This window comes from Trachurus trachurus (genome assembly GCF_905171665.1).
Source record: "Trachurus trachurus genome assembly, chromosome: 4".
Classification (NCBI taxonomy): Eukaryota; Metazoa; Chordata; class Actinopteri; order Carangiformes; family Carangidae; genus Trachurus; species Trachurus trachurus.
Genome location: NC_139898.1, coordinates 20,821,849 through 20,841,330, shown reverse-complemented (window position 1 = coordinate 20,841,330; position 19,482 = coordinate 20,821,849). Strand labels below are relative to the sequence as shown.

Sequence of the window (19,482 nt, the reverse complement as noted above, 5' to 3'; positions counted from 1 at the left end):
AGCACATGGTATTTTCTTAAAAGCTTTATTAAACATAAAATAATAAACTGTGGCATAAGGCGCCTTCAACCTTCTGAAACAATAATCTTCCATTAATAGTTCTCTCTTTTTATTTCAGCAGGCTTCAAAGTGCTCTCTTATGTTCTGGACCTTCATTGTGATGTAAACACTTTAGAAAATTGTATTTTGGACTGACATTGGAGTAATTGTTATAGGCATAGGGTATAGAAGCTGTGGCAGTAATATAACAAGGGTACTAACCACCAACATGTCAATCAGCCCTTGTGTGTGAGCAGGTGGCTGTCTGTATGGAGGCACATACAACCTCATCATAACGCTGCCATGGCTGACGACCTGGTGCAACAGCGACAGGTCTCACTGCAGTACCCCCCCCCCCCCCCCCCCCCCCCCCCCCCCCCCCCCAAATAAAAACCCCCAACAACAACCACAGGATGCAGACCTCCAAAATCCACAAAACTGAATTATCACACATTTGTGTTGTGTTGAAGCTGTCATTTCTTTCGTATGATCCAAACCAGATCTATTTCATTATGAATGTAGGCTACCAATGGTGACACATCCAACAACCCAGTTTTCCAGTAATTGTTGCGCACAGATGCGTAAATCTGATACAGGACACGTTGACACCCCTATTTATTCGCAGCGAACCGCAAAAAAAAAAAAGGAAAAAAATCATATTCATCAATCCGTCACTCGTTAAAACGTCACATTAATTTATCACTTTTAAGATAGCAGACTTATCCGTTTAATTCTGCAAGGTCACTCGTTTAAGATCGACTGAGACAGGATTTAGACTGAGAATCCACTTGATCAGAGGAACTTCTCCAAAAGTGAGTTTGATTGTTTGATTCCGGTGGAATCAAATGAAATGATCAGTAGTTCAATCAAGTAGTCTAAATGTGTCAGCCTCACTCGCACAGTACAGTATATGACTTGTTAAGATGTTTCGCAGGCTGCTGGCATCTTCGGAGTCTTTCATGTGTCAAAGTCGCTCTTCAGCTCTTATAACCCTCAGCCTTTGAAACCACCTTTAATTTCAGCTTCTGTTTCTCAGCCAGAGGTACAAAAGTTAAAAAAAAAGAAAAAGAAAAAAAAGTGCCTTTCGATAGCTCCTAGCCTATCTTGTTTCTTCCCCACAGCCCCCGATGACCGAGCTTGTATCATTTAATTAATCCCCGGCGTGACGCGCTCAGAGGCAGGTAGAGAAAACAGGCATTTGGCGAGAAGGAGGACCATTACGCAGGTTGTCATGACATCACCATGGGTTGGCTATAAAGCGGTGAGGACTAATACACAGAGTTAGAGGAGCACTTGAGGAGCATTGGAGTAAAGGACGGACTGAAGCCTCTTATGTTTAACAGCTGACTGGCTGCTGTTACCGTCCCTCTTTCTGAACTTGAGCGTAAAGGAATCTCCTTAACAGAGAAAAAAAAAACAAGACTCAAAATGAACTTGTCGTACTTGGTAGCCTGTGGACTTATGGTCACCCTGCTTTCTGTAAGGATGGGGGCAAAACCTTTATCTCAGGCACAGCAGAAGGTAAGAAGAAGTTCTTTATTTATTCTCAACACTGAGAACTGAGGTTTAGCTGCATGATGGGAGCTGAATGCTGAATGAACAGCTGTTCTGTGGTTCAGGCGCCCAAGACTGTTTGTTTTACGCATCATATTTCATAACTTCAGTCATGCCTAGCAATTCAACGAAGGCACATTTTTCCACTCTCTCAATCTAAAACTTTAAGCATTTTTTTCTAGCACTTAACTTCTTAGAGACAGCATGTTTTAGTAATGTCTAACCCCGATTGACACCATCACCACCTCAGTCGTTTTCTGCTCTCCAGCATCAATTCTCAGTTTTGCTCATTTAGCGCACTTTTAAGCAATGTGCCAAAAACTCCAAAGGGAAAAAAAGAAATCAAATCCTTTAGATTGAAAACATTTAATTTCAATAAAGTCACTAAGCAATATATGGGACGACTTTTCCCAGTATGAAGCAATTCAATTCAGATTTGATTTAAACGAATCTTTGCCGCTAATAAACCACACCAAGCTCAACGTGTTGTGCGTAATTAGCTACTGGAAACAACCGAATAACACAGAACAAGTATTTTGAATAAGAGTTTTAGTTATTAACTCACATGGCAAGAAATAATTACAACTTTAAGTGTTCAGACCACAGAAGCCAGCTCCAGGCACCTGTCTTATATGACTCTTGACTGAGGACAATGGAGAACTGTTCTGTTACTACATTAAAAAAAGAAAGAACGTTTTTGATTTATAAAGGGTTTTCTTTGAGGTTTGAGTAATGACAGAACCACTTGCCCATCTCAGTTATAAAGCTGTGCGAAAAAACCTGCCAAATAAATAATGTTTTCCCTCTTTGCCAATGCACGTGTGGTTGGAAGTGCTTAATTACGCACCAAGCTGAGGGTTTATCTAAATCAAACGTCATTGTTCTGCTCAAACAAGCACAGAGCATGTATTCTCATCTTATCAAAAGCATATCTCTTTTTTTGCACAACGCACTTGCCTCAGGGAGACATCGTTTTTTATCTCTGTTCCAGTCTCTTAGAAGTTTGCTGGGCGAGGAGCTGGCGGAGTTTCTGGAGTCGGAGGAGAGGGAGCGGCGGCTAGATGCTGTGCGCTCTCGGATACGGTTACTGAGAGATTTACGCATGGACACCCGCGCCAGAGGGATGTGGGCTCGTCTCCTTAACGACCAACCCGCACCGAGGAGGCACAAATCGGGAAACAAGAAAGGGGGGTCCACGTCGCGGAGTGGCTGCTTCGGACACAAGATGGACAGGATAGGAACCATCAGCGGCATGGGCTGCTAAGGCTGGAGCAGCGCTGTGATGGTGAGTGGACTTATACTGTATTCACCACTTCAGCCTTTGATAGGCTGGACAACTTCACACATTGATAAACAGACAGAAGCAGTGTGGTGTAAAGGAAAAGAGAATGTGAAGTAATGGATGAAGGAATGGAAGGAAGGTGGGAAGGAGGAGTAAAAAAAAAGTGGTAGGGTGGAGGAAAGAATGAATGGATGGTAGTCTGAATAAAAGGGGAAGATGAAGAAAATAGAATAGAAAGTGACAGGAAATGAAAGGGAAGAAACAATGAAGCTGTTTTCTGTGACATCAAGGGTCTACACAAGGAAGAAGGGAAAGAGAAAGAAAACAAGCAAGAAAGAAAGATGTTCAAGTCCGATTACAGTTTTTTGAGATGTCATCTTGGGACACGGTGACTTGTGACATCCACACTTAGGCCAGTTTAGACTAATCAGCTCTTAATGGCATCAATATACAGTACAGCAAGTGGACAGTGGTGACTGTCAGGTGGTTAATTCAGTCTGCATCAAAGGTCAGCTTGATGGAAGGAATCACATGAAGTACAACACATTGGACACACAGCTCCTCACAAGCAGAATACTTGATACTTGAGATCATGTTAAGACGCATGGAGGGGTTCAGCAGTGTCCTTCTCGGACAGGAACTCCCATAAGACATTAGAAAAGCTCACTTAGACTGATGTAAACTGATGTATGGGAAACAGTACAAAGGGCTTTTAGGAAGTCAACTCTTGTAATTATGCGCATCATTATGAATGGTCCCATCTGCTTCATCTAGAAAAAAACGGGAGGAGATATATCAAGTTTAAGATAAAAGAGGACAGGGAGAGAGACGGAGGAAGGAAGTGGTGATGCAGACCCACACGCATTTATACACACTTGAAAACACAGCACCCTGTGGTGGCGGGAACCTTTCTGGGAAACCCATTCTCTCTACTTAAGTGATTTTGACAAAAACAACAAAGGGGCCTGTGGCTGTGAGTGAAGTAATGAGGAAGCTAGGTGGCGCACAATTAGTCCTGAGGCCTTTTTGTGGTTGCAGCAGGCTATGAGTTCCTGATGGGGGTGGGGGGTGATTTTGTGACTAACTTTAACGAGTATGTGTGTCAGAAGTGTGACTGTCCGTGTTGGACGTGCGTCGGTCAGTGGTGAAATGGTTAACATAAAGTAAATGTGGAGATTCCCAGAATTGTCTGAAGAGCATGAGAATGAAGCTGCTGGATGAGAGAATTGTTATGTTTTCTCTGAAAGCTCAGTCTAACCTTATGCCTCCTTTTTTTCCCTCTTCTCTTTCTCTGTAGATCTCTGGACGATAGGTTTGGACACCAGAAGGTTCAGTTTGTTCTAAACTGAGGGGGAAAAAGAAGACAAACTCAGCAAGTGACAGATTTTCGGTACGAAAGGCACCACGACCAGCATAAACAAAGACTGGGACGACAATGCTACAAAACCCTCATATAAATATATACATAATAAATATGCAGGTATATATACATATATGTATACCATACAAAATGGTCAACAGATACAAATACAGATGCATACGATAAGATGGCAGGCAAAGGTGTAAAAACTACAAACTGCAAAGCTGTATATTGTTGCTGCTGCTGTACATTCATGTACTTCATCTTCCCCTGCATAAATGTATTTATGTTTTAAAAAAACTATTTATATGTTTATAAAAAAAGAGATATTTATAAATATGAGTTTTATTTATGTAACATTTTGAAAATGGACGCAAACTGCAGGTCAATTCTGTTTGTAACTTTTTTTTTTCCTTTTGTCTCAAATAGTTGTAAATGTTTTCAAAAATGATAAAAAGAACATTCCATGTGCACTTATATGCATCTTCTCTGGGTTTTATGTTTCAACAAAGCTGGTTCATTTCAGCCATTGGTCATTTTCTGCATGCTTACCAGGTGGGGGAAAGAAAAACAGTATCTTAAACAGAGTGTTGGGTTGTAACAACAAGCTGTGATGCTTTTAACTTGACTGCAATTCATTCCAATGCAGTTGTTTTCACACCATTTAACAGTAAAATCTCCAAACTGAGAAATGGCATCTACCATACGTAATAGGAGTGTTCATATATTACACTCTGACTTAATTATGATGGATAACCCCGAAGTTGGATAGTTCATTTTTTCAACCTGGACCTGGAGGGAGTTGTATAAATGGCATCATACCCTTATTAGGTGGCACTTTTATTTTTAAGCTTCTTTAATCGACATGAGGTACCGTACAAAGTATCAAGCCACTTACAATAAATCACTTACTGAGGTATTTGCCAATGATTAATACAAGGAAAACATATTTTTGACACTCTATGGCCTTGACTGATTTCGACTGAGAGTAATATATGACAAAGCTTAATCCTCTAATAGTAAGGAAGTCACTGGGTTTCAAAAACAGGCATGTTCATGGTGGTCTTTTGGCCTAGAAGACATTTTCTAGGCACTTGCACCCTCTCGGAACCTAGATCTGAGTCAAGCCTTGAATTTTTAAGTGTCATGATAATGCTTTATGGTTTATGTTTTTATCTAAAACCAGTCTCCAAAATGACACAAAAAACATAATACCTCTTCACAATATTACAGTGCACTTTAATCCACAAAGTTTTGGTCATGAAAATTATGTTTCATTATGATTAATACAACTCCTCCTTGTTAAGGGGTCACGGACAAACATGACAGGGCAAGAAAACTCATTCTTTTTTATTGTGGGAGGCTTGAATTCATGGTGATACAAACTGCGACTCACACATACAACCACATGATGTGGTATTAGTGGAAAAGAACAAATATAACACTATGGCTGCTATGTAACACACTGGTTGTCTGACTGTGACAATAGAGACAATACAGTCACCAAACACTGAAACACAAAGACAGCACATACACACATGTCATTTAGTTGGTGACCCAAATGAACACTGGTCACAAAAACCTGAGAAAAAAGGAAGCAATGTGGCCAATCATGATAACACCTGTCAAACACAGATAAAGGCCTCTCACAAGCTGAAGCCCATCAACAGGGAAAGACGTAAATGCTGAACAGGATAGTTGTTCAAAACAAACCCCACAGAACGAAAGCAGCACCACTGTGACTGCACCATGCCGTAAGCTTCGTTAAGCCGATATCTGTTTTATTTAGTAAGTTTTCAAGTTCGGATCAAAGGCCAGCGTGAAGATAAACCACCTCACGAGAGAGCACAAACTGTGTAGACCCTCACATATGATGTCTGACAATTGCTGTGAATGGCTGCATAACAGAGTGGTAATATGGGTAATATTTTATGGGACTCATCTCTCCCTCTGGCTCACACACAGCATCCCTCCACCCCACTCACACCCCCAGCCACTGACACCACAATAAAACCTCCTTGCTGAGGTTTTTATGACCCTTCTTGCAATGCTGGAGTATCTCTAGCCATTTTATTATAATACCGCAAATCATGCTTAAAACAATTTTTTTCAGTTTTCTATTTATAACTGTCTGACTTTTTATATTACTGCATTTTTAAACCCTGAAGATTAATCTGAGCCATATTTTTGAAGCATTTGGGGCTGAATTGTTTTATAAAATGCCTTGGACAAATTTATTGTTTCTTTATTATGTGTGAAGCCTAATGGTAAGTTCATGGGCAGTAGAGTAGATATACAGATATTCCCGCTTGAAAAAAAGTCCCAGGAGGAGAATGTATATATGTTTCTGTTATTTTGTCCACCCCGTGTGATTCACTGATTATGTAATGCTGCTGTTCTTGTTGGAAGAGCTATTGCAGTCATTAAACACATAACAGACACGCGGTTTTAGTAATTATCTCCATTAGAAGGTTGCAGACGCTGGCAAAAATAAATGACATTTAAAGAAACATTACCAAGGATTTACTTCTGCTTGTTTAAATATTACTTTGGACCATTTTGGGTGGTTGCCTAGAAATAAATGTGCATTATCCTGTGATAAAGGAAATCCCTTCTGACCTAAAATCCCTCAATGCATTAATTCCCCTCTGTGTGCTTTCTGTTCACTGGATTCAGTCACTTTAATCCATCCCTGGAAGCAGCCATGAATAAGCAGGTAGAGACAGGGCTGGTAGACTGGGGTGTGAGGAGGGGAATTTGGAAATTCAACATAGTTCATTTGACAGCAAGAAGATATAGCAATTAAACGCATGATTGCAACAGGACTAAAAATAAAGACTGATTTTGTACCACATTGCCAGGGGGGAGTACAATTCACTAACAGCGATTAATTCTCATATGATAAACACTGAAATGTGACAAAAATGTAATTCAGGCACACACTGATGTTGACTGCGTGGATTAAATCGTTTTTGCTGTAACACACTATATATATGAATTCTCCAGTACCACTTGCTACATAAACCAATCAAAATTCCCCATAATATATTCTACGTGACAACTAGAGAGAACATGAGAAATACATGCTGTTGTGTGTAGCCTACATGAGCCTACATAGACATGCATTTATTGTTTTTCACACAAGGGTAAACAAACATTTACAGCAGAGTAAACTTTCTTACAGCTGGCCCTGTAATTTGTAGTTCAAATAAAGTTATTTGACCAACCATATTCATACTAAACTGACAAAAATACACAAATGTTAGCTAAATTAAACATAAATTGTGCTTTCAGAATACCCCCCACCCCTCAATCACTGTTTAAACGAAATTCTCAGCATGTCCAACTGAGCACAAGTGGTTTATTCAAGGAAAAAGGTAGGGCAGAGCTTTTTCACAGCAGTCATTTTGAATGTCAATGAAAACAGATGACTTTGATGATCTCTCCAACCCATCTATATGTTCCAGCACGCCACAATGAGTAAGACTGCACAATACCAAGGTGATTAAAGTACATGTCTTGTGGCTTTAATTCCAACTGTGTTTATCATCCTATTGCACATCCAGAAACTATTACAGAGAAAGAATGTTATTATACTCAAGCAAAACTAGATAATTTACTTACTTCATATAATTCACATGGGTTTATAATTATGCTATTATACACCTGTCCTCTTTTAGGGGAATACCCATCACACCAGTAATCATCTGAAATTACAATAGCCTATAGCCTATAATACTGTACACTTTATTATCTTCAGTGTCCTCCTTTATACTTTGTCCATGGGATTATTTATCACTGTGGGACTCCAGTAATAGGCTATAGCCTACAATGAAAGAGATGTGGTGCTTAAGGTGGAATGGTTATATCCACCCCTGTGCTTGCTTGGTGGGATAAGTGAGGGATGTAAAATGCAATGCTGCCTCTGTGTGGTGTTGAGGGTTAATTACTCAAATGTGCTATTCAATGTCCCCTGGGAATCAACATGGCTGACTGAAATAGCCAACTTTTATACAAACATGTAGGATAGATAGATAGATAGATAGATAGATAGATAGATAGATAGATAGATAGATAGATAGATTTGTGATAATGATGACTTTTCCAAACCATTATTTTTTTTATTAGGCATATCATTTGACACTTTTTTAAAATGTAGTTGCTTCACAAGAAGACTGTTTACAGGACTGAGATCTGGAACATGTTTTGTCAATGTAGTAGGCTATGTTTCCATAATACTGAACAGTCTCAACAATATGACATGTTTAAAGTGTTTAGAAAAACATCATCCCTTTACTTTGTAACCAATGCTTATTTTTTAATCTATGATGAAAAAACATATTTCATATGGCCCTGAGTCCTATAGGTTACCTGACTGGCTACTCTAAAATGTTACTATTCGAGTAAAGCAGTAGCCTACCAAAATCCTTCAACACGTGATTAGACCCACGTTATGCCAATACCGTTTCGTGTTCTTCCGGGGTAGTATAGCCTACAGATTGCCGTGCTCGGCATGTAGTCTACACACGTGGTTGATGGTTGATGGCAACTGCCCCAGACCACGTGGCTCATATAAACAGCTGCATGGGACATCAGAGTCTGTGGTGATCAGATCACACGATCAATACAATGCACAGTGGGTCTAAAGGTCAGAAGTAGTCCTAAACACTTTTTGATCCGACTGTACACGATTATTAAATGTATTATTTTCCAAATATTTAATTCCTACCAAATAAAATTAGTGTTTCTTGTGAGATGCATTAATTTGTTATTTAGTAAGTAGAAGTAGTAGACTAGTAGTAGTTGGTTTAGTAGTAGTAAGACATCGCGCTTTGTAAATAACACATAATCTAATATAATTAATGTATGTTTTTATTTGCGTTAACAATTTGTCTTTTGTTGTACTACAGTATTAAAAGCCCACGTCGTTTGGTCTGGTCTTGAGTAGGCGAGGCGCGGGCACGATGCAGATATTCTAACTTGTGATTGGTGGACACGGTCATGTGGGCGGGTCCGTGTGGACGCGCAGAGCAGGAGAGTAAGGAGCGCGTCTTCGACTAGTCTGTCTTTCCTGTCCAATGTCCCACCGAATAGGTTGAGCCACGTGCATGTGTTAGCCATTTCGTTACTTGTCTCCAAACGTCCAGTTCTTTGTGTGTCTTCGAAACACACGACGACACCATGGTGAAGTTAGCAAAGGTAAGACCACATTTTTATTGTATTTCACCGTGTGTAAAAATTGTGTGGGTGCGTTTGTCATAGAAATTAAGCGTGTGTGTGTGTGTTTTCTGCGTGAGGCCTTGCAGGGAGAAGTTACTGCGTTTGTGGGGAAAAGAGGAAACTGACACCGGCGGAGAATGTCCACTCGACTCCCACAACTTGTGCCTTTTGTAAATTAATTACACCGTGTCTACAAGAGTCCACTCGGTCGAATTTGCGTGCAGGAAATGGCTCCGGTCCTTAACATTTCTTCGTGGTCGAGATCAGCCATGTTTGTGCTTCGGTGATGGCTGTGTGGCCTGCTAATGTTAGCCGACTATTCAAGATGGCATTCATGCGCGCTCTCGATTTAAATGCATTATGGATTTGGAGCTTCACAGATTAGGGTTGATTTTGAACGAGCAAAAAAAAAGAAGACAATTAATCGTGGATTTTATTTTTAATTTGAATAAAGTGGACTCTGTTGGTTATTTTAGCTAACACGTAGTTGGTTAAACGTTAGCATTAGCGTGGTGATTAACGTTTGCAGATCGTAAGCGTATTTACTCCGAGTCATTACCATGCTATGAATAATTGACTGTGGTTACTTCTACGAATTTAGGTCAACAATTTAAAGCAACGCGGGTTGTCATTTTCACGCTATCGTCGTGTAAAAGCTCTACAGGAAACGGTGAAACTGCCCAGCATGTTAGCTTCCCCACCTCCTGAGCTCCACGTGGGTTGTGCGCCTGCTCGGAGTGGGACACGAGGTGAAAACCTCAACAGCTCTTTGCCGCCTATGCAGCGAGTACCTACAGTGGCTCGTGTAACCTATGTAAAACTATCGGCAAAATTATTAATATTTAGGTGTTGTCGGAAGTGCGAGAACTCGTGCAATTTGCACTTAATTACCACATGGTATAATCCCCACCCCCCACAAATGTAAGCAAACATGCTGAAGCGTAATGCATGCAGTCGTGTAGTTCTGTATTTTCTTAGTGTCACTACAATTGCCATTGCATGGTTTTCTGCAATTTACACATTATTCCTCTTTCTTACAGGCAGCAAATAAACAGGTGGTTCAAAAAAAGAAGGCTCCACCACCACCCAAAGAAGTGGAGGAGGAATCCAGTGAAGAGGAAAGCAGCGATGAGGAAGAGGTACGGTATTGTTGTTTTTGATCATTAATTTTGGTGTTTCTACATATTTACGAGTGGTATAACTGTTTTTAAAATAATTTCAGACTCCCCCACCTAAGGTGAAGAAGGCCACACCAGCTAAAGCCACAGTGAAGAATGGCACTCCTGCCAAAAAAGCAGAGAGCGAAGATGACGATGATGATGGTAAATAATATAATTTAAAACACCTACAGTTGCTAAGAAATAGGAGAAAAGATTGGGTTTTTTAACGGCATGTGATCATCAAATGACTTTCATAACTGGAAGGTGAGGGGGATTTTTGCTCAAATGTGTTGGTGGGAACTGCTGACACATGAGTAAGTTCAAACGTAGCGTTACATTTATGAGCCGAGCCCAGTTAAGTAAAGTTGTATTAACTTGTTTACATGTATTTTGGCAGTTTTGGAAGTATGCTGATTTTTAAAAATTTAAATACAGTTTTCCTTGAGTATCATTGTGTAAATACAGTCAGATTTGTCTCCATCTAGCAAATAAGTGTGGTAAGCACACCCCTTTGTGTGTAGTGGTTGTTATCCTTTATTTGATGCAGATCTAGCTGTTTTTAAGTTATTAAACTAGACACATCACAGTTTGACGCTCCATCTTATTTTCTATACAAAAAGTCTGATTCTCAACCTTCATATTCAAATAGAAGAGCGTAAAATCCATATTCAATAGAAATGTGGACTGAGGACACTGTTGTGGACATTCAGAATGTAAAAAAAAGAGTTTCACCCAACTATTTGATCCTATGTCAACATGAGTATGATGTTTTGACATGTACCAGTATTAAGTCTTGTTTTTTGCCACTCAACTTGCAGAGGAGGAATCTGAAGAGGAGGCCCCCCCACCAAAGAAGACCCCTGCTAAAGCTAAGCCAGCCAAGGCAGCCCCCGCAAAGGCAGAGGAATCAGACGATGACGATGATGATGGTATGACCTGCAATAGTGTTGACGGCTTAAAAAATGTTTTCTGTTTTTTGCCATTTCAACAGGGGTTTATGTGTAATTTAAAAGTTTGTTTAGATTTGATAAGATTAGTATTGACCTGGCCTTTGCATCCAATGTGAATGACTGCTTACCCTCCATTTCTTGGCACGCATGTGGTTGTTAAGTACCCATGTGTGATATGTACGGAGGAAAAGTGAATACAGTGCTATGTCTTCGGTGCCGGTGTGTGTTATCGTCTGCCGGTTCTATCCTCAATCGCTGTGACACTCTTTGCCTGTAATGACGTTAGTAGATGTTTTGCCTCTGCGGATGTTCTACCAGATGAAATATTTATTGAAGACCACCATTTTGTGTGCTCTGTCCAGATGAGTCTGAGGAAGAGGCCCCACCACCAAAAAAAGCAGCCAAGCCTGCTGCCAAACCTGCCAAGCCCCCAGCGAAGGCAAAGGAGTCCTCTGACGAAGATGATGATGACGAGGAAGAATCAGAAGAAGAGGCTCCACCTCCAAAGAAGGCAGCAAAACCAGCAGCCAAACCAGCTGCAAAGGCCAAGCCTGCCAAAGAGGAATCTGACGATGACGACGATGATGAAGATGGTAAAATTGAGCATTTGATTTGTTTAATTTATCTTTTGTTTTGGTGATACTGCTGGCGTGGAAACCAGTTATATCTGTATGATGATCAACAAGGGACTTAATACTGATCATGTATGATGTCACCTTTTTTTTTTAATTTTCTGATGCAGGTTGTCGTGTTTTTAAATCTGATCATCATGATCGTCTGATGAAAGGTTTAATAACGTTTGTGCTTTTTCAGACTCCGAGGAGGAGATGGACACCGCCCCAGCTCCCGCCAAGGCTAAGAAAGCAGGCATGGTTAAGGCCAAGGAAGAGTCTGAGGATGATGAGGAAGACGATGATGAAGATGACGACGATGAGGAAGATGGTGAGTTTTTTTTTTGTTGAAATTTCCAGTAATTTTTTAATATGCACATCGTTACATCTGCTTTTTAACTTGAAAAAATCTGGTTGTGTGAAAATCCTAAATTCCTTTGAAACTGAGAAGTAGGTGTTGTATAGAAAATCCTTTTTAGGACACAAAAATTTGGTCTCACATAATCTATGCAGAACATAATTTACACTCTGTACATCAACAGTATGTGCAGCATAGCTATGATACTCAAGTTGTAACACCATTTGCCCAGTCATTAAATTTTCCTTATTTTCAAGACGGTTAAGTAATCATCACTTTTGTATACCAACAGATGCCCCAGTGACCGCTGGAAAGAGAAAGGCGGACAACAAGGACACACCACCTGCTAAAAAGGCAAAGTCAGAAGGAGAAGGTAGGAATAAATGTTGTTACCCCTCCATCCATGCAATTTCAGCATTTTATGATGATAACAAGGGACTTAATACTGATGTGTGATGTCACCTTATTATTCTGAATGAGTAGTTAATGAAGTAGTTAATATAATTTTTAAAGAGTGAAACTCAGTGCGACATTGTTCTCTCTTTGTCAGGTTTCTGTCTGTTTGTTGGAAACCTGAACTCCAACAAAGACTTTGATGAAATTAAAACAGCCCTGAGAAAATTCTTCACCAAGAGCGAACTGGAGGTTGCTGATGTCCGGTTAGGAGGATCCAAGTAAGTAGTCATTTAAACGATATAAAATTAATTTTTGGGGCTTTAAAGCAAGAAGCTCTAATTGTTTCTCCAGTGTGAATATGACTGCATACCCTCCATTTCTTGGCACGCATGTGGTTGTGAAGTACCCATGTGTGATATGTACGGAGGAAAAGTGAATACAGTGCTATGTCTTCGGTGCCAGTGTGTGTTATCGTCTGCTGGTTCTATCCTCAATCGCTGTAACACTCTTGCCTGTAATGACGTTGGTAGATGTGTGGCCTTTGCAGATGTTCTGCAAGATGAAATTCCACAAGCTTTTTTTAAATTAAAGACCACTGTTTTGTGTGTACTGTCCATATGAGTCTGAGGGCTCTTTAAAGCAAGAATGTCTAATTGTTTCTCCACGACTTGCCTCAACAGGAAATTTGGCTATGTGGACTTTGCATCTGAGGAAGACTTGCAGAAGGCGATGGAACTCAATGGCAAAAAGTTCATGGGTCAGGAGCTGAAACTGGACAGGGCCCGCAGCAAAGACAGTTCACAGGAGGGCAAGAAAGGTAAATGAATGTGCACACCTGGTGAAGCAATACAAAGACATTTAGGATAAAAATGATCTTGTGAGAGACGTTGGTTGATCCCGTTTCCTTTGCTGACGTTAATATTTATCCCACAGAGAGGGACACAAGGACGCTGTTTGTAAAAAACCTTCCCTTCTCTGCCACGGCTGACGACCTGAGGGAAGTATTTGAAGATGCGGTTGATATCAGGTTACCTCCAGGCCAGAACGGGTCAAACAGAGGGTAAGAAGAAGCATCAACACAAGCTACACGTGTGTCTTAATTACTGAGATGAGAGATTCAGACATTGTAGGAACCTGACACATCTGGACACTGTAGTTATAGTAAATAGGAAGTCGCTTCAGTTTTCACAATTTTATACAAGATTGTCGAGATTTAGTTTCCCACTGCTCAAACGTGTCATCTCTTGATCCACACTAATCTCCCTTTTTACATTGACAGCATTGCCTACATTGAGTTTAAAACTGAGGCTGAAGCAGAGAAGATGCTGGAGGAGGCCCAGGGAGCTGATGTGCAGGGGAGGTCCATCATGGTCGACTTTGTTGGAGAGAAGAGTCAGAAGGGGGCGAAAATGTCAGGTAAATACTACAGATATTTTGTGAAACTACAAAGAAATGTGTTCTCGGTTTAAATATGTTGGGTGTGTGCCACCTCACTTGACTCACTGCTCTACTTCCTCTGTCCCTATAGTGGCAGGAGCAGCCAGTAAAACACTGGTAGTGAATAATCTTGCCTTCAGCGCCACAGAGGAGGTGTTACAATCCACATTTGAGAAGGCTGTGTCTATAAGGATTCCACAGAAAGATGGCCGAGTCAAAGGGTAAGTATTTGTACTGACTGGGAAAACTCCTGAAAGACTAAGAGGACTTTCTGTCCCATTGGTTTTAAATTGGATTTATTGTTGATCTGAAAGTGCTACCCCTTCTCATGAGCTCCTCTTAATCTTGCCTATGATTATGCATGGATTCGCACGAGAAGCAGAGCCAATGCACCGTAGAACAGGCTCACCCTGGATTCAAATGGGTGTTGCCCATGTCTGCTGTGCAACAGCTAGAAATATCTAGTTGAGGAGTAATTTTTACTAATGTTACGTTAATTACCATAAATTTTTTTTTTACTAATGTTGTGCCTCTTTTCATAGTTTTGCTTTTGTAGAGTTTGAGAGCACAGATGATGCTAAGGAAGCTTTGGATAACCTCAACAACACAGAAATCGAAGGCAGATCGATCCGACTGGAGTTCAGCCAGAACAGCGGTGGCAGAGACGGTGGAAGAGGAAACTCAGGTTGGTCTTCAAAGTGGGCCGATGTGAAGTCACGTAATTGACTCGGCCAGATGGGATGAAAACTTGATCACCTGAAATTCTGTGATGATTCCGATAGTCAAGTACTGATCTGGTCTGTGCATGAGGAATCGGGTTTGCATGAGTAATCTGGGCTTGGTGTGGTTACATCTATCTGACGAAATTAAATTTGAACTCTTAAAGTTGTAGATTTAACAATGGCTTCTCTTTGTCCAGGTCCAACAAAAACCCTCTTTGTCAAGGGACTCTCTGAGGACACGACAGACCAGACCCTAAAAGATTCGTTTGATGGGGCTGTAGCAGCCAGGATAGTCACAGACAGAGACACAGGTTCATCAAAAGGGTAAGTCTGGAGAAATGTAAATGTCCCACCTGGCTATTTGTACTTGTTGTGAGCACCGCTCTCCACTAGTGACAGTGTAAGGATTCGCATGAGAAGTAGAGCAGACTCGCAGTTGAACAGGCAGCTACCATAGTGGGAGTTGCCCATGTCTGATGTGAAACAAAAGCAATACAGTAATGACTGATAAGAATTTAAAGTATTGTGAAAGGGAATCACGCTTTGAGTCAACATTTTAAATCAGATTTGTTTTAATGATGCAGCAGTGTGTTAGTTTCAGTTTTTGATCACTTCAAACCACTCCAAGTTCCTTGTGAAAACGTAAGCCCCTTCTCTCTTGTCCTGCAGCTTTGGCTTTGTGGACTTCGACAATGAAGACGACTGCAAGACAGCCAAGGAGGCAATGGAGGACGGCGAGATTGATGGGAGCAGGGTGACCCTGGACTACGCCAAACCCAAGGGTGAAGGTGGCTTCCGTGGAGGCCGAGGTGGTGGCGGATTCGGCGGTGGATTTGGCGGTCGCGGTGGAGGCAGAGGTGGTCGCGGCGGCTTCGGAGGCGGCTTCGGTCGTGGAGGTGGTGGAAGAGGAAGGGGCGGTCCTCGTGGAGGTGGAGGCAGAGGCGGACGTGGTGGCTTTGGAGGTAAAGAGAAAATTTGAGAGGAAAAGCAATTAAGTTTTGTGTTCTGTTTTTTTTTTTTTTTAAACCACAAAGCAGTGGATAGAAGGATACTGCTTGGATACAGGTTTAAGTCCTGTGAACAATGAAATGTGACAAATTATAATCGGATCATCTGACGATGCCCAGGCAAAATATGGTGTTGACTGATTTAACCACATACTGTACAAAATACAAATCTTGACCTAAAGCATTAAAAGTACATGTATTTTTCTTTAGCATGTGTGTTGCTGCTGGCTGACGGTTCTGTTTATTTTCATTGTAGGTGGAAGAGGTGGCGGTGGATTCGGAGCCAAACCCCAGGGGAAGAAAATTAAGTTTGATGACTAAATCCTTAGTCTGTTTTACTTTTTGAATGGACTCTGGTTTCATCAATTTTCAGAGCTTTTGGACATTCCAGAAAGCGTCATTGATATATATTTAACTGTTAATGGGCATTTTAGCCCTTTATTTAGGTCCCTCAACCTTCCCCACCCTTGTGTGCCAGAATGGTACGTTTGACCTTCTCAGCTCAAGTACTACATGCAAGTACTGAATGTCCCGAACGCAAACCTGCACCTCTCGCCCTCATTAGCTTACTTGCTTTTTCGAAGGAGTAAAATGGAAAGGGTCTGGCAAACAAGTTTGCTGTGAAAAAATATGCGCGTCTTTGTCAGATACATTGTGTAAATTTAAACAGTTTGTATGATTTTCATTTTACCTTTTGTAAAAACAAAAATTACACTTGTATCCTTATGTTTTGTTTTTATTTTGTTTTGTCATTTAGTTTGCTTTAGGTGCCAAGTTTTACTGTAATGTGCAAAGCATATTTTGATAGGTTTGACAGTTGGGTGATAAGAGAATGGCAAAGATGTTGTCATGTTTGTTTTTTGGCAGGGCACAGTTTGTGTCCGAGTCATAAAAGGATGAATGACCTTATCTATGTAACATAAAGTATTTGTAGTGCATTGACTAATTTTTCCCATCTGAAAATCTCAAGATTTTCATGTGATTGAATAAAACCTTGTAGGTGGTGATTTTTAAATGTCTGTCCTCATTGCACTAGTCAATCTTGAACATTGAGTTAATTATCAAATTCCACAGGCTCTTGAATGTAGAGTGTCAATTATGAGCAGTCAAGTATGGTACATTATCTGAGTTGCTACTTAAATACATCTTATTGCAATACACCCATCCTTGAAATAAATTCTGCCTTTGTGAAGCTTGTCAAAGTCTGTTAACACTGTCAGTTGGTGAGTAGGCTCTAGTAAATGTGGTGCTAAAGTATTGCATTATGTTGATGGTTAAGTGTCCAATCCAGTTGACATAAATGGGAATGGACAATTATAATAAACAGCTGTTTATCATTTATTCCATATGTTTTCTTGAATGGATTAGGTATGAGCATGTTTGTAAGCTAAACTAAATAATTGTTGGTTTACATGTATCGGTGAAAATTGAAATACCTGGAGTTTTATTCTTTACCCTGCCACATGTCCTAGTATACCTAGTAAGTGTTGATTCTACAAGTCTCAGGAGTCTGCTGGAAATAAATGAATGACAAACACTTCCCACCAGGGGGCAGTCTCAGTCAGGTTAGCCTTTTTGTGTGGCACTTCAGACAATAGCCACAATGGGGATCTGCAGTCCCTGCATGCAAATGATGCTAAATTAGGCTCTAGTGTTTATAAAAGAAACATAGGGTGACCTGAGTCTTACAAGTCTCGCATGTCATGTCATAAGACAATCTACAAAAGTTAACTTTGGGCCATTGACAAAACTAACAATTTTTAAGCCTGTTTTGGTGTTCTGGTGTTACTTTTTCAACTCAAAGCTTAGTGGAGAGGGTGTTGGCACAGGCAACAGTCCTACAAAGTGATGGCACAAAAGAGTCTGGGGCTCCATCACAGATTTTTCGCATCTTGTAAATCTGTTGTGAAGTGCTTGTGAACTTCAGAGGATAACTTTTTCGCCATTGTGAGCCATTTTAGTCACTCAGCAGTGTCCTCGGTGCTCCAGGGACGTCCCCCAGACTTCCTGGAAAATGAAAAGAAACAAACATGAAACTGCAGCAGGTAGATGTGGTATATTACATCCCGAGTAAAAAAAAAAAAAGAGGGTTAGGTTCTTCTCTAGAGGCCAGCAAACCTATCAGCACCTCAATAATCAGATTCACAATCATCGTAATTCAAGAAGTCTGCTCAGGCTTCGTGATGTGTCACTGGTAAGAAGACTGACCCTGAGCTCCTAGGGAGGTGTCTCTTGTCAGTGACACTACCAGACAGGGGACAGCAGTATGCTGTCATCCCATGGCCCTGCTAACTGAACAGGGAGCTTTGTTCCTGAAGGTGCCTGGGCAGGAGGCACTGATGATGGCACCACTGAATACTCCTATTTAGAGATCTGTTGCCCCCTGCCTTGAATGGTGACAGGGGTCGTGCTAGTTTTTCTCTGTGGCTCTATGTCAGCCATCTAGAACGACCTTTGTGCTTTCTTCTCTGTCACGGAGTTGTTCTTTGAGTGTTGTTTTCTATTCAGTTTAATTTCATATTTATGAATAATGTATTTTGTTTTCATTATGTTTTTTTTATGTTTCTTATGCAGTAGAGCTTTGATGGAGCCTTTCCACATGCAATCATTAATAAATAACAGTATTGCCTTGTAATTCAGAATAATTTTGAGGAAGAAACTCATTGAAAAAAATCACAGTGTAGGAAGCTATTGCAGATTGTTGATTAAGGAGGTGAGTGGTAACATTTTTCTCTGTAGTTTTCACTCTGTTTCTTTATCATCAATGGGGCATTGTAGAGAGAAGAGGACAGAGAGTTTGATACTTTATCTCATTTGTTTCGTGGCTGCTCTAAAAAGGGTCCTCTTTAAATGGGAGTATACTGCTCAGAATACACTTCACAATGCATCTTTGTCAAGTGCATGGTGTCCTATAGCACGGATGTACTATGAAGTCACATTGCCATGGCCTGTTTTCCAATGTGATATGGGGAGTCAGGGACTGTGACTGCGTTTATCTGCCTAGTGGGCATACAAATAATTTATTTTCTTTGCATTTCCTGTATGTAAGTGATTGTCAGCATCCTTGGGTTGGTATGATGCATATTTTGAGAGAAATATTGTGTTCTTACTAACTGAACCAAACCATTATGAGGAAATTCAACAGACTTGTTTATTTTTTTCAGAAACTTAGATAAAGATTGCACATCATGCCTGTGAAGTAAAGTATTGGCCAAAGGACCCCTGTCCAAAAGGTACAAGAAAAAACAACAACACTTTTTTAAATTTGTTTTTTAGACGGTACCCAGCCAATAAATAGTAAAACAACCCATTGATAACCACAATGTTGTTTTCATGTATTTATACGTAGTTACTGGCACTGCATGCTGTAAGAGATGCCCTGCATT

General features: G+C 40.6%; 2 protein-coding genes across 2 annotated transcripts; both read left to right on the top strand.

Annotated features, from left to right (window-relative positions):
* Positions 1–1,467: 1,467 nt before the first annotated feature.
* Positions 1,468–4,309, top strand: nppc (natriuretic peptide C; the record flags this gene model as incomplete). Its single annotated transcript, XM_083969699.1, has 3 exons — positions 1,468–1,560; positions 2,585–2,878; positions 4,173–4,309. 2 exons carry the CDS (start codon positions 1,468–1,470, stop codon positions 2,855–2,857), a joined length of 366 nt encoding a protein of 121 aa, XP_083825825.1. The 3' UTR covers positions 2,858–2,878; positions 4,173–4,309.
* A 4,939-nt stretch (positions 4,310–9,248) lies between these two features.
* Positions 9,249–17,103, top strand: ncl (nucleolin). The gene is made up of 16 exons (XM_083970974.1): positions 9,249–9,434; positions 10,496–10,594; positions 10,678–10,777; positions 11,434–11,544; positions 11,928–12,158; positions 12,379–12,507; positions 12,827–12,907; positions 13,085–13,208; positions 13,611–13,747; positions 13,864–13,990; positions 14,210–14,346; positions 14,459–14,588; positions 14,910–15,052; positions 15,287–15,413; positions 15,759–16,051; positions 16,353–17,103. Exons 1-16 carry the CDS (start codon positions 9,417–9,419, stop codon positions 16,415–16,417), a joined length of 2,052 nt encoding a protein of 683 aa, XP_083827100.1. The 5' UTR covers positions 9,249–9,416; the 3' UTR covers positions 16,418–17,103.
* Positions 17,104–19,482: the final 2,379 nt, after the last annotated feature.

What these genes read in the sequence shown, in the direction of transcription:
- ncl (XM_083970974.1), top strand. An exon ending in AAAGCAGCGATGAGGAAGAG is followed by an intron (nt 10,595 to 10,677) that starts GTACGGTATTGT and finishes AAATAATTTCAG; the next exon opens with ACTCCCCCACCTAAGGTGAA. An exon ending in GGCAAAGTCAGAAGGAGAAG is followed by an intron (nt 12,908 to 13,084) that starts GTAGGAATAAAT and finishes TCTCTTTGTCAG; the next exon opens with GTTTCTGTCTGTTTGTTGGA.